This window comes from Balearica regulorum, chromosome W, assembly GCF_011004875.1.
Source record: "Balearica regulorum gibbericeps isolate bBalReg1 chromosome W, bBalReg1.pri, whole genome shotgun sequence".
Lineage (NCBI taxonomy): Eukaryota > Metazoa > Chordata > Aves > Gruiformes > Gruidae > Balearica > Balearica regulorum.
In genome coordinates, this window is record NC_046219.1 from 25,653,490 (window position 1) to 25,668,586 (window position 15,097).

At 49.2% G+C, this 15,097-nt stretch overlaps 2 protein-coding genes and 1 long non-coding RNA gene across 6 annotated transcripts in view; 2 read left to right on the forward strand and 1 right to left on the reverse strand.

Moving 5' to 3' along the window:
• Positions 1–15,097, forward strand: part of LOC142599224 (uncharacterized) — a 620,151-nt gene that overhangs the window by 205,370 nt on the left and 399,684 nt on the right. The window lies entirely within an intron of this gene.
• The window catches only part of LOC142599197 (lens epithelium-derived growth factor-like), a 93,248-nt gene that overhangs the window by 62,846 nt on the left and 15,305 nt on the right, over positions 1–15,097 (forward strand). The window lies entirely within an intron of this gene.
• The window catches only part of LOC142599175 (lens epithelium-derived growth factor-like), a 163,031-nt gene that overhangs the window by 22,442 nt on the left and 125,492 nt on the right, over positions 1–15,097 (reverse strand). For 3 of the 4 annotated variants that reach the window (XM_075739013.1, XM_075739010.1, XM_075739011.1), the window contains exons 12-14: positions 7,509–7,579; positions 6,443–6,544; positions 6,004–6,223 (exon numbers count right to left, since the gene is read on the reverse strand). In XM_075739013.1, the coding sequence (XP_075595128.1) occupies positions 6,004–6,223; positions 6,443–6,544; positions 7,509–7,579 (393 nt within the window). Of the gene's footprint in view, positions 1–5,237; positions 5,420–6,003; positions 6,224–6,442; positions 6,545–7,508; positions 7,580–15,097 lie in introns of those variants that run through there. The other variant, XM_075739012.1, reaches the window with a different exon arrangement.

Sequence of the window (15,097 nt, forward strand, 5' to 3'; positions counted from 1 at the left end):
GGTTGTGGGAGAACGTGCCCAGGATGGAGGGACGGGGTGCTGGCGAGGGCCCTCAGCCTATTGCTCAGAGACGTGCTGAACACACTGCAGCACGCTTGAAGTCCGGAGGACATGAGAGGGGGGCTCCTGAGGCAACAGGAAACAACGGGGTAACACTGGGAAGAAAATTCAAAAGAATCCCAGCCACCCCAGCCAATAATTCAGGCTCCTCGGGGGCACAACTGAAATGCCTCTACGCGAACGCACGGAGCACGGGGAACAAGCAAGAGGAGTTGGAGACGTGCGCACGCCTGCAGGGCTATGACCTTATTGGCATCACGGAGACGTGGTGCAATAGCTCCTATGACTGGAGCATTGGGATGGAAGGATACAGGGTCTTTAGGAAGGACAGGCAGGGCAGAAGAGGAGGGGGTGTCGCCCTCTATGTCAATGACCATCTAGAGTGCATGGAGCTCCACCTGGGGATGGAGGAGGAGCCAGCTGAGAGCCTATGGGTCAGGATTAAAGGGGGGGCTGGGGCAGGGGACATCATAGCGGGGGTCTGCTACAGGCCACCTGACCAGGGGGACCGAGCAGATGAAGCCCTCTATAGGCTGATAGGAGCAGCCTCACGTTCACAAGCCCTGGTCCTCATGGGGGACCATGCTGGACCTTGTTCTCACCAACAAGGAGGAGCTGGTAGGGGATGTCAAGCTCAGGGGCAGCCTTGGCTGCAGGGACCATGAAATGGTGGAATTCAGGATCCTCAGGGCAGCGAGGAGGGCGCACAGCAAGCTCGCTACCCTGGACTTCAGGAGAGCAGACTTTGGCCTCTCCAGGGACCTGCTTGGTAGAATACCATGGGACAAAGCCCTGGAGGGAAGAGGGGCCCAAGACAGCTGGCTAATATTCAAGGGTCACCTCCTCCAACCTGAGGAGAGATGCATCCCAACAAAGAGGAAGTCAGGCAAAAACACCGAGAGGCCCCCATGGATGAACAAGGAGCTCCTGGGCAAAGTCAAACACAAAAAGGAAGCCTACAGAGGGTGGAAGCAAGGGCAGGTAGCCTGGGAGGAATACAAAGGAACTCTCGGAGCAGCCAGGGAGCAGGTTAGGGGAGCAAAAGCCTACATAGAATTAAGTCTGGCCAGGGACGTCAAGGGCAACAAGACAAGCTTCTATAGATATGTTAGTGAGAAAAGGAGGACGAGGGAAAATGTGGGTCCCCACCGGAATGAAAAACGAGACCTGGTTACCCAGGATGTGGAGAAGGCTGAGGTACTCAACGACTTTTTTGCCTCAGTTTTCATCGGCAAATGCTCGAGCCACACTGCCCGGGTCAATGAAGGCAACGGCGGGGACAGGGAGAATGCAGAACTGCCCACTGTAGGAGAAGATCAGGTTCAAGAATATCTAAGGAACCTGAAGGTGCACAAGTCCATGGGACCTGATGAGATGCATCCGATGGGTCCTGAGGGGAACTGCCGGATGAAGTGGCCAGGCCACTCTCCATCATATTTGAGAAGTCCTGGCAGTCGGGCGAAGTTCCCGCCGACTGGAAGAAGGGAAACATAATCCCCATTTTTCAGAAGGGAAAAAAGGAAGACCCGGGGAACTACAGGCCAGTCAGTCTCACCTCTGTGCCTGGCAAGATCATGGAGCAGATCCTCTTGGAGACTATACTCAGGTGCATGGAAAATAAGGAGGTGATTGGTGACAGCCAACATGGCTTCACTAAGGGCAAATCGTGCCTGACAAATTTGGTGGCCTTCTATGATGGGGTTACAGCGCTGGCGGATAAGGGAAGAGTGACTGATGTCACCTACCTGGAGTTGTGGAAAGCATTTGACCCTGTCCCGCACGACATCCTTGTCTCCAAATTGGAGAGACATGGATGCGATGGATGGACCACGCGGTGGATAAGGAATTGGCTGGATGGTCGCACTCAAAGAGTTGTGGTCAAGGGCTCGATGTCCAAGTGGAGAACGGTGACGAGTGGTGTTCCTCAGGGGTCATCGGTACTGGGACCAGCACTGTTCAACATCTTTGTCAGCAACATGGACAGTGGGATTGAGTGCACCCTCAGCAATTTTGCTGACGACACCAAGCAGTGTGGTGTGGTCGACACGCTGGAGGGAAGGGATGCCATCCAGAGGGACCTTGACAGGCTGGAGAGGTGGGCCTGTGTGAACCGCATGAAGTTCAACAAGGCCAAGTGCCAGGTCCTGCACGTGGGTCGGTGCAATCCCAAGCACGACTATAGGCTGGGCAGAGAATGGATTGAAAGCAGCCCCGAGGAGAAGGAATTGGGGGTGTTGATTGAGGAGCTCAACATGAGCCGGCAGTGTGCGCTTGCAGCCCAGAAAGCCAACCGTGTCCTGGGCTGCATCAAAAGAGGTGTGACCAGCAGGTCGAGGGAGGTGATCCTGCCCCTCTACTCCGCTCTTGTGGAGTACCCCACCTGGAGTACTGTGTCCTTCTCTGAAGTCCAGAGGAGAGCCACGAAGCTGATCGGAGGGCTGGAACACCTCTCCTATGAGGACAGGCTGAGAGAGCTGGGCTTGTTCAGCCTGGAGAAGAGAAGGCTCCAGGGAGACCTAATTGCGCCCTTCCAATACCTGAAGGGGGCCTACAGGAAAGATGGTGAGGGACTGTTTATCGGGGAGTGTAGTGACAGGACAAGGGGTAATGGGTTTAAGCTGAAGGAGGGTCGATGTAGGTTAGATGTTAGGAAGGAATTCTTTAGTGTGAGAGTGGTGAGGCACTGGAACAGGTTGCCCAGAAAGGTTGTGGAGGCCCCATCCCTGGAAGTATTCAAGGCCAGGTTGGATGGGGCTTTGGCAACGTGGTGTAGTGGAGGGTGTCCCTGCCCATGGTGGGGGGGGTTGGAACTCGATGATCTTTGAGATCCCTTCTAACCCCTTCTGGAGCTTCACCCTGTTCCAGTGCAGTCTGGATCAGTTCATGGCAAATGGTGGGGCCGTGTTTCTACCCCTGTGGCAATCAATTGCCATATGACACGTGGTGACATGGCACCTCAGAATGAATTGAGTCATACAGTGGGACCCATTTCCAAAACAACCTCTTAGACACCTGGGCCAAAGAGCATGGTATTGAGTGGGTGTATCACATCCCCTATCATTTTCCCCTCTGGGAAAATCAAACGATATAATGGACTTCTACACTGAGCGTGATGGGTGCTGGGACCTTCAAACATTGGGATACACATTTAGCTAAAGGCAGCTGCTTAGTCAGCACTAGGGGGTCTACCAATCATGTTGGCCCTGCCCAACCAAAACTTTTATGTACTGTAGAAGGGAATAAAGTCCTCATAGTGCACTTGGTATGTGACGCAGAAGGATGGGGAAGTCTGATGTATACCTCAAAGGGGATTTGATTTTGGGTGAGAATAGCCAGTGTTTGAATTTTATGATGTTAATTGCTATTTAACACTATATGTCATCGCTACTATGGTTGCTATATGCCATATCAATGTGTGGGATGCTGGACTTGTCCAGGCTTGTTGGTGCCAAATACAGGGCCATTATGACCCAGCAGAAGGGGCCCTGGGGGAGTCCAGCTTGGGCGAGAGCAGGGATTGAGCAACTTGCTTATCTTGCACTGATAAGCACTGGACCTGAACAGGGGCAGGAGATGAGCAATTTGTTCATCTTAACAAGATGCGGCGCATGACGGGTCTGCTCCTTAATCAACTAAGTGATGCCTGGGGTGAGGGGGAGCCTTCACAGCTTGACGTTACTTTGGTAAAACTAAACAGACCACCGCTCCTCTGTACTGAACGCCTTTGTTCTCCGCCACTTCCCCCTCCAGCCCCGATCAACTGCACAACAAGCCTTGTTAAGGGCCAATCGACACACAATACCTGACTTAGTCCCACCTCGCCAAAAGTATAAATCTGGCATTTAGAATCCTCTATTTCAAGGATGAGAACTCCAACTCTCCGGACGGGTCGACGGGCCTGGACCTCTCTCCTCCCCAAGCAGGGACGCCTCTTTGTTAAGACTTGCGCCTCCGATTATGTCGGATGCTACCCCAGGAAAACTATCATTAACAAAAGTGCTGAACTATTAACTTGAGCTCAAAATTGTTGCAGTTAGTGCATTTATCAACAGCAATTCCGAACTTTTATATCTGTCGCTTCAATAAATTACCTATTTTTCTTTTCAACTTTGCGAAACCGTTTCAGTGAAAGTCCTTAGTGGGGCTCTGACAGGCAAACGTTGGCTCTGATAAGTGGCTGCTACACACATAATCCTTTAGACATAAACCGTTGACCAAGTCTGGGACTAAGACTGGACCTAGCCGCACCTAGGCTCCTCTCTGAGAAGGAGTTTAGAAAGCAAGGGGGTCCTTTCTGAACCTTGTGACTCAATGGGAGGGCCTCCCTCAGCCACACATCAGACTTGTACCCTTTCACGCGACACAATGATATTACAGTAAAAAATCACCCAGATTAATGAAGACTGAACTTTGATGAAACCAAGAAAAGTGCAGCAATGATAGAACCAGACAAGCGCAGTGGTGATGGAACCAGAACTGACTTCAGCATGCAAGAATCTCTCCTGCCTTGAAGGACTGTTATGAGAAATGGAGGCCGAAGTCATGGACTAAAGGAACTCAGTGGACCTTTCGTGGACATTTATGAACATTTTATAGACTTTTCACAGGGGCGGTTCATTGACTAAGGGAATGATATCTGTCTGTACGTATCAAAAGGCAGGAAAAGTGGTGGTGATTAATTGCAATGTATTGGAAAGTGTGACACCTGGGCATGACCTAGATGGTATAGAATAAGGCGTGGATACTTTCCTGGTTTGAGCAGGGATAGAGTTAATTTTCTTCTTAGCAGCTGGTATAGTGCTATGTTTTGGATTTAGGATGAGAATAATGTTGAAAACACACTGATGTTTTTAGTTGTTGCCAAGCAGTCAAGGACTTTTCAGCTCCTCATACTGGCCTGCTAACCGGAAGGCGGGTGTGCCCAAGAAGCTGGGAGGGGACACAGTCAGGACAGCTGACCCAAACTGGCCAAAGGGATATACCATACCATATAATGTCATGCTCCGTATATAACTGGGGGAGTTGGCACGCAGCTCAGGAACTAGCTGAGCATTGGTTCCAGGAGGTTAGCAATTGTGCTGTGCATCACTTGTTTTCTATATTGTTTTATCATTATTCTTATTCTTACTATTACTATTATTATTATCTTCCTTTTCTCTCCTATTAAACTGTCTTTATCTCAACCCACAGGTTTTACCTTTTTCTTTTCAGTTCTTTCCCCCATCCCACTGGTGGCGGGGGGCAGGGATGGGAGGGGTGAGCGAATGGCTGTGTGGTTGTTTTAGCTGCCTGCCGTGTTAAACCATGATATGATGAATTTTAAGAATTCAGTATACCTCAGTCCCATAAATTGCGTTATCTAAATAAAATGAACAAGCATATAAACTATTGCTGAAGGCTACAGTTTCAAGGTATTTCACAACACATTTCAAGACAAACTCAAGAACATTGGAAAATTAACTTGAGAAGTATTAAGTGTATGACAGTTAACCTGAAGTGATCAGCATATATTTCAAGAGTGGCTAGGCAGGAGGGAGTCCTGGGCCAGAGTTGCACGAGGAAGCAGCCACGCTTGAATATCCCTTAACATCTTGAACTTGGCTCACAAAGTAGTGGAGACTGGATATAAACAAGAAACTAAAAATGAACTTTGAGGCTAACTGAAAGAACTATTTTATTTAAAACACCACAGAAAGTATTAACTATGGAAGCTCATTCAGCTGTTATAGTCCTAAAAGTATGCCAACTGAATTAACTTCAGTACTAATCTTCTTCCTTCCCTACTCCCATCATGCAACTTGGAAGATAACTGCAGTGTAATTACTTACTCAATAAATCCCACTGTACTGTAAAGTTCATTAAAAAATATAGCACAAACATAGCTGGTATGCTACTATAGTGAAGTCACCTGCAGAGAGTGGGATGAAGTACAGCAACACCTACCTGTTAGTTCTTTTTCCTTTTCTATTTTTTTGGTTGAACCTTTCTTCCAATGTTCTTTGGGGTTTTTTGTTTCCTCATGCTGCTTCTGCTCAGCAAGTGATTTATTTAGTACCTGAGAGAGAACAGAATCTCCTTCTCCAACTAGAAACATGGTCTTGAACTTGTTATAGAGCATTGTAGATTTTTCCATGATAACTTGGCTAACTTTGAACTTCCGTATCTGGAAATGAAAAGGTAAAACAGTCAACTCCACTTTTACGTATATATATATACACATATCTACTTAATCTCAGTAAGTGCTATATGAAATTCTGAACTCGATCTATGTTATGTTTAGACTTGAAGTGAAACATCTCCAAAGCAGTAAATAAACTTGATGTCAACTTTAAAAAAAAAGTTTCCCTTTTGAAGTTACTTTAAATGAAGTTGCAAAACTCACCTTCTTTAGAGTCAAAATCATCTCTGTGTGTTTTTGAGCTTGTTGCATTGTAACATGAAGGGAAGCAAGCTCATCAAGAGCCTCAATACACCTGTTCACATCCTGTATATAAACAAAAGTTTGATTTTAAGACTTTGTTTAAATGCTAACAATCTTTGGTAGCCACATTAAGAGGAAAAAAAATGTAAATTGAAGGCAATATTGAGCTTTAGTTCCTATTCTTGGGAGAAAGCAGCAAAAAACCAAGTCAAACACTGCTTAGATCTCTCTCTGAAGAGATGAGATCTTCATTCATCAAATTATGTACAAAGATGCTCAAGTTGTAGAAACCACCTGGATACTTGGCAGAGAAAAAAAAGGATTCCGGACTACTCTCAGCAGAATATGGTAGTTGCCACACTTACTCAGTGATAAATACAATAATGAAAACATCTTTGCTCTAGCTCTACAACCAATCTTATAAAATCTTCTAATCCAGAAAAGAATAAGATTATATCTCTCTCAGATTTTATTTCAAATATTTTTACATTTGAAGTGAATTTACTATCTGGAGTTCAGCTGACAGAAAAATATTTAAACTGAACCATTTTCTGAGGTGAAATTTTTTAAATTTAATATGAATTACTTTGAAATCAGAATTTTTTTATAGACTTAAGAGTTGGCTGTACTGGAAACAAATGTTTTATTCTTTAGCATGACAGCACAAACTCGTAGACTGAGTTGAAACTGCTCACTTCTCATGCTGCTAAATGCAGAAGCCACTGCAATGTTTGTTGTGAAAGACTTAGTTTAAACTAGTAGTTTCTAGTTTTCTCATTACACAAATAGCCTTCATGAAGTAAAAGTGCTAAGTTAGAGGCCAAATTCCTTTCAACACTTTTCACGTGATGGCACTCTGAGAAGACCAGGTGAGTAATCAAGAAAGAAGTTCCCCAAACCAGGTCTTGCAAATTAAAGAATTCCTTCTCAAGATATATTGTTTAATAAACCCTACTTCAAAGCAGGCATTCAAAAAATATTTCCTGCCTGAATTGTACACATGCATCAATGAACAAAATATACTTACTAGATTATCAATTTTGAGCGAGTTTTTAATTTCTGCATGTATCCTTTGAAGCCTAGAATCCATTGATGTTTCTAAAGATCAGAAATAGCAGGCATGAATATTTAATACTCTCATGAGATGTTTTTGTGGAAACATTTCTACAAACCTGAACTTGAGATACAGAAGGCAAAAAACTATGAGTAGGCAACTCATTAAGTTTTCCTAAGGTGCATTAAAGTAGCAAATAATGTAGCTTTTTTCTTTTTTTAACTGGACACACAACAACAACATGGAGCTACAACTGAACATTTTTCTGCTGTAATATCCAACTGTCACCTTCTAGAAGTTACCCAGGTTAAAAGAAAGTTTCAATAAACAGTAAGAGCTGGGAAACTGTAGAAGCTTTATGATGAAAGGATATCCGAATATTGATGCTTTGGATTTCAGAGACTTAGACACAGTCATAGGCCAAATCCATCGAAATAAAGTAGTTCACAATGCATGTGCCCTAACAAGCAGTAAAGACAAATGAATAAGTTGATTGCTAACTCATAGGTGCTAAACGTCTGTATTGGGTTTATGTGGCAAGGTTTTGGTAGCGGAGGGGCTGCGGGGGTAACCACTGTGGGAAGAGATCAGGGGCTGTGCCTATACCGGACAGAGCTGATTCCAGCCAGCTCTGCAATAGACACACTTCTGGCCAAAGATGAGCCTATCAGCGAAGCTGGTTGTGCCTCTATGAAAACATATTTAAGAAAGGGTAAAAACACTGTGCAGCAGAGTGTGAGAGAAAGGAGTGAGGGGAAAAAAACAAAGAAGAAAAAAAACAATGATGTGAGAAACAATCCTGCAAATACCAAGGTCAGTGAAGATGAAGAGTGTGGCAGGTTGACCTCGGCTAGCTGCCAGATGCCCACCAAGCCGCTCTGCCATGCCCCTTCCTCAACAGGAGAGGGGAAGAAAATATAACAAAAAACTTGTGGGTCGAGATAAGGACAGGGAGATCACTCAGTAATTACCGTCACAGGCAAAACAGACTAACCTTGGGAAATTAATTTAATTTATTGCCAATCAAATCAGAGTAGGGTAATAAGAAATAAGAACAAATCTAAAAAAACCTTCCCCCACTCTTCCCTTCTTCCCAGGCTCAACTTCACTCCCAACTTCTCTACCTCCTCCCCCAAGTGGCACAGGGGGACACGGAATGGGGGTTGCAGTCAGTTCATAATACTTTGTCTCTGCCACTCCTTCCTCCACACACTCTTCCTCTACTACAGTATGGGGTCCCACCCATGGGAGACAATCTTTCATGACCTTCTCCAATGTGGGTCCTTCCCACAGGCCGCAGTTCCTGCTAGAAACCTGCTCCAGTCTGGGCTCTCCACAGGTTCACAGCTTCCTTCAGGGCACATCCACATGCTCTGGCAGCATGGGGTCCTCCATAGGATGCAGGGGGACAGCATGCCTCACCATGGTCTTCACCATGGGCCGCAGGGGAATATCTGCCATGGCGCCTGGAGCACCTCCTCCCCCGCCTTGTTCACTGACCTTGCTGTATGCATCATTGTTTCTCTTACATTTTTCTCATTCCTCTCTCTCACAGCTGCTGTGCATAATTTTTTACCGTTTCTTAAATAAGCCGAAGTGAAGGGGACCCTGTATCCTCCCCTCGCCAGGCAGAAGGCAGCAGCCTCAAAGAGGGGAGTGAATGGAAACAAGTCCACGCGCGGCGTGGCAGGCGAACCTTCTCCTCCTCACCCACCTCGCCTTCCCACGTACCCCTGTGCAACAGGTACCAGGCTCTGGCTGTGGAAGGCCACTCGAGCGAGGATATGGATGACAGTCAAGCTACTCCAGAGGTAGCACCTAGGCCCAAAAGGCCCATGCCTCGGGTCGTGACCACCACAACAAAGGAGAAAAGGAGAGTTATACTCGTAGTGGACTCCCTTCTGAAGGGTACAGAGGGCCCGAAATGCAGGGCAGACCCTCCTCTCAGAGAAGTCTGCTGCCTCCCCAGGGCCCGTGTCAAGGACATCGCTAGGAAACTCCCCAGCCTGGTACAGCCCTCTGACTATTACCCACTGCTGCTCCTCCATGTGGATGGGGATGAAGCAGAGACACATACCACGAAAGCGATCAAAAGGGACTTCAGGCTCTTGGGACAGTCACTGAAGGATTCGGGAGAGGAGGTAATATTCTCCTCCCTCCATCCAGGTGAGGGCAGCAATGTTGGGAGGAACAGGCGGATGCAGTCCATAAATGCATGGCTCCATGGCTGGTGTCAACGCCACAACTTTGGGTTCTTTGACAATGGGGCGGCCTACACGGCACCAGGCCTGATGAACCCTGATGGGATTCATCTCTCTCAAAGGGGGAAGAGGATCTTTGCCCAGGAACTAGCGGGGCTCATCGACAGAGCTTTAAACTAGGCTCGAAGGGGGACGGGGATAACAACAGGCTTGCCAGCGACATGCTGTGGGATGATGTGCCCAGGATGGAGGGACGGGGTGCTGGCGAGGGTCCTCGGCCTACTGCTCAGAGACATGCTGGACGCACTAAAGCACGCTCGAAGCCTACAGGAGATGAGCCAGGGGCTCCAGATGCAACAGGAACCAACAGGGTAACACTGGGAAGATACATCAAAAGAATCCCAGCCACCCCAGCCAATAAGTCAGCCTCGTCGGGGGCACAACTGAAATGCCTCTACGCGAACGCACGGAGCATAGGGAATAAACAAGAGGAGCTGGAGACGTGTGTGCGCCTGCAAGGCTATGACCTTATTGGCATTACAGAGACGCGGTGGGATAGCTCCTATGACTGGAGCATTGGGATGGAAGGATACAGGGTCTTTAGGAAGGACAGGCAGGGCAGAAGAGGAGGGGGTGTCGCCCTCTATGTCAATGACCATCTAGAGTGCATGGAGCTCCACCTGGGGATGGAGGAGGAGCCAGCTGAGAGCCTATGGGTCAGGATTAAAGGGAGGGCTGGGGCAGGGGACATCATAGCGGGGGTCTGCTACAGGACACCTGACCAGGGGGACCGAGCAGATGAAGCCCTCTATAGGCAGATAGGAGCAGCCTCACGTTCACAAGCCCTGGTCCTCATGGGGGACTTCAACCACCCCAACATTTATTGGAGGGACAACGCAGCTGAGCGCAAGCAATGCAGGAAGTTCCTGGAATGTGTAGATGACAACTTCCTCCTCCAAGTGACAGAGGAGCCCACGAGGAGAGGTGCCATGCTGGACCTTGTTCTCACCAACAAGGAGGTGCTGGTAGGGGATGTCAAGCTCGGGGGCAGCCTTGGCTGCAGGGACCATGAAATGGTGGAATTTAGGATCCTCAGGGCAGCGAGGAGGGTGCGCAGCAAGCTCACTACCCTGGACTTCAGGAGAGCAGACTTTGGCCTCTCCAGGGACCTGCTTGGTAGAATACCATGGGACAAAGCCCTGGAGGGAAGAGGGGCCCAAGACAGCTGGCTAATATTCAAGGGTCACCTCCTCCAAGCTCAGGAGAGATGCATCCCAACAAAGAGGAAGTCAAGCAAAAACACCGAGAGGCCCCCATGGATGAACAAGGAGCTCCTGGGCAAAGTCAAACAAATAAAGGAAGCCTACAGAGGGTGGAAGCAAGGGCAGGTAGCCTGGGAGGAATACAGAGAAACTGTCCAAGCAGCCAGGGAGCAGGCTAGGAAAGTCAAAGCCCTGATAGAAATTAGTCTGGCCAGGGATGTCGAGGACAACAAGAAAAGCTTCTATGGGTATGTTAGTGAGAAAAGGAGGACGAGGGAAAATGTGGGTCCCCACCGGAATGAAGCGGGAGAGCTGGTTACCCAGGATATGGAGAAGGCTGAGGTACTCAACGACTTCTTTGCCTCAGTCTTCACTGGCAAGGGCTTCAGCCGCACTGCCCAGGTCACAGAAGGCAGGGACGGGGAGAATGTAGAACCGCCCACTGTAGGAGAAGATCAGGTTCAAGAATATCTAAGGAACCTGAAGGCGCACAAGTCCATGGGACCTGATGAGATGCATCCGATGGGTCCTGAGGGGAACTGCCGGATGAAGTGGCCAGGCCACTCTCCATCATATTTGAGAAGTCCTGGCAGTCGGGTGAAGTTCCCGCCGACTGGAAGAAGGGAAACATAACCCCCATTTTTCAGAAGGGAAAAAAGGAAGACCCGGGGAACTACAGGCCGGTCAGTCTCACCTCCGTGCCTGGCAAGATCATGGAGCAGATCCTCCTGGAGACTATGCTCAGGTGCATGGAAAATGAGGCAGTGATTGGTGACAGCCAACATGGCTTCACTAAGGGCAAATCGTGCCTGACAAACTTGGTGGCCTTCTATGATGGGGTTACAGCGCTGGCGGATAAGGGAAGAGCGACTGATGTCATCTACCTCGAGTTGTGCAAGGCATTTGACCCTGTCCCACACAACATCCTTGTCTCTAAATTGGAGAGACATGGATGCGATGGATGGACCACGCGGTGGATAAGGAATTGGCTGGATGGTTGCACTCAAAGAGTTGTGGTCAAGGGCTCGATGTCCAAGTGGAGAACGGTGACGAGGTGTGTTCCTCAGGGGTCATCGGTACTGGGACCAGCACTGTTCAACATCTTTGTCGGCGACGTGGACAATGGGATCGAGTGCACCCTCAGCAAGTTTGCCGACGACACCAAGCCGTGTGGTGTGGTCGACACACTGGAGGGAAGGGATGCCATCCGGAGGGACCTTGACAGGCTGGAGAGGTGGGTCTGTGTGAACCGCATGAAGTTCAACAAGGCCAAGTGCCAGGTCCTGCACGTGGGTCGGTGCAATCCCAAGCACGACTATAGGCTGGGCAGAGAATGGATTGAGAGCATCCCTGAGGAGAAGGACTTGGGGGTGTTGATTGAGGAGCTCAACATGAGCCGGCAGTGTGCGCTCGCAGCCCAGAAAGCCAACCGTGTCCTGGGCTGCATCAAAAGAGGTGTGACCAGCAGGTCGAGGGAGGTGATCCTGCCCCTCTACTCCGCTCTTGTGGAGTACACCACCTGGAGTACTGTGTCCATCTCTGAAGTCCAGAGGAGAGCCACGAAGCTGATCGGAGGGCTGGAACACCTCTCCTATGAGGACAGGCTGAGAGAGCTGGGCTTGTTCAGCCTGGAGAAGAGAAGGCTCCAGGGAGACCTAATTGCGCCCTTCCAATACCTGAAGGGGGCCTACAGGAAAGGTGGTGAGGGACTGTTTATCAGGGAGTTTAATGACAGGACAAGGGGTAATGGGTTTAAGCTGAAGGAGGGTCGATTTAGGTTAGATGTTAGGAAGGAATTCTTTACTGTGAGAGTGGTGAGGCACTGGAACAGGTTGCCCAGAAAGGTTGTGGATGCCCCATCCCTGGAAGTGTTCAAGGCCAGGTTGGATGAGGCTTTGGGCAATGTGGTGTAGTGGAGGGTGTCCCTGCCCATGGTGGGGGGGGTTGGAACTAGATGATCTTTAAGGTCCCTTCCAACCCAAACCATTCTATGATTCTATGATTCTATGATTCTATGTTTTTACATAGGTGACCCCAACGTTACTGACTGGCTCTGCTTTGGCCAGCAGCGGGTCCATCTTGGAGCCAGCTGGAACTGGTTCTGACTGACTTGGGGGCAGCTCCTGATCTCTTCACACAGAAGCCATCCCTGCAACCCGCCCCCCACCCCCGCCCCCCCCGTCCCAGCCCACTACCAAAACCTTGCCACATAAACCCAGTACAGAGGGGGAGGAGGTGCTTCAGGTGCCAGAGCAGAGATTCCCCTGCAGCCCATGGAGAGGACCATGCCAGAGCAAGTATCCACCCTGCAGCCTGTGGACAGCCCACACTCGAGCAGGCTCCTGACAGGAACTGTAGCCCATGGGAAGGATCCATGCTGGAGCAGGGAAAAGTGTGAGGAGGAAGGAGCAGCAGATATGAACTGTTATCAACTGACCACAACCTCTCTTTCCCCATGCCTGCTGTGCTGCTAGGGGCGGGGAGGGAATAGAAGAGTTGGAAGTGAAGGAGTGAAGTTGAGCCTGGGAAGAAGGGATGGGTGGGGGGAAGGTGTTTTAGTTTTTATCTTTGTTTTTCACCATCCGACTATATTTTTAATTGGCAACTGTGGTGGGTTGACCCTGGCTTAGGGCCAGGTACCCACCAGAGCCGCTCCATCACTCCCCTCCTTCATTAGACAGGGGAGAAAAGGCACAACGAAAAGCTTGTGGGTCAAGATAAGGACAGGGAGAGATCATTCACTAATTATCATCACGAGCAAAACAGACCGAACTTAGAGAGGGAATTCATCTAATTTATTACTAAGCAAAACAGAGTAGAGGAATGAGAAATAAAATCAACTCTTAAAACACCTCCCCCCACCCCTCCCATCTTCCCAGGCTCAACTTCACTCCCAGCTTCAACCTCCGCCCCCCTCAGCGGCACAGGGGGACGGGGAGTGGGGGTTACGGTCAGTTCATCACGCGGTGTTTCTGCCGCTTCTTCATCCTCAGGGGGAGGACTCCTCTCATCGTTCCCCTGCTCCAGCGTGGGGTCCCTCTCACGGGAGACAGTCCTTCACGACCTTCTCCAACGTGAGTCTCCTCCACGGGGTGCAGACCTTCATGAGCAAACTGCTCCAGTGTGGGGTCCCCCACAGGGGTCACAATTCCTGTCAGCAAACCTGCTCTGGCGTGGGCTCCTCTCTGCACGGGTCCACAGGTCCTGCAAGGAGCTTGGTCCAGCGCGGGCTTCCCACGGGGTCACAGCCTCCTTCAGGTGCCTCCACCTGCTCCAGGATGGGGTCCTCCACAGGCTGCAGGTGGAATCTCTACACCCCCTCATCCTTCCTCCATGGGCTGCTGCAGGGGGACAGCCTGCCTCACCATGGTCTTCACCACAGGGGGATCTCTGCTCTGGCGCCTGGAGCACCTCCTCCCCCTCCTTCTTCACTGACCTTGGTGTCTGCAGAGTTTCTTACATCTTCTCACTCCTCTCTCCGGCTGCAAAAGCTCTCTCTAGCTGTTTTTTTCCTTCTTAAATATGTTATCACAGAGGTGCTGATTGGCTTGGCCTTGGCCAGCGGCAGGTCCATCTTGGACCTGGCTGGCATTGGCTCTATCAGACACAGGGGAAGCTTCTAGCAGCTTCTCACAGAAGCCACCCCTGTAGCCCCCCGCCCCGCCCCCCCCGCTACCAAAACCTTGCCATGCAAATCCAACACAGCAACAAATTAAATTAATTTTCCTCAACTCAAGTCTGGTTTTCCCCCTGATGGTGATTGGTAAGTGATCGCTCTGTCTTTATCTCGACCCATGAGCTTTTCCATCTTATTTTCTCTCTCATCCTGTTGAGGAGGGAGAGTGAGAGAGCAGCTGGTTGGGGGTCTGGCAGCCAGATGGTTCAACCCATCACAAAGTTTATTTGGATTTTCTACAGTATATAAGTGGTATACATGCTAAGTAATAGTGCAGGCAAACTGTTTATTTTCTTTGTCCCATCTGTCTAGGACACATTTATACAAAAATACACTGTAATTGGTTCCACTTTAAACCAATGGATTTCTACTATATAACAGAAGATAGGTAGAACCCGAAGGCAGTGGTTTGAACTGCCCTTA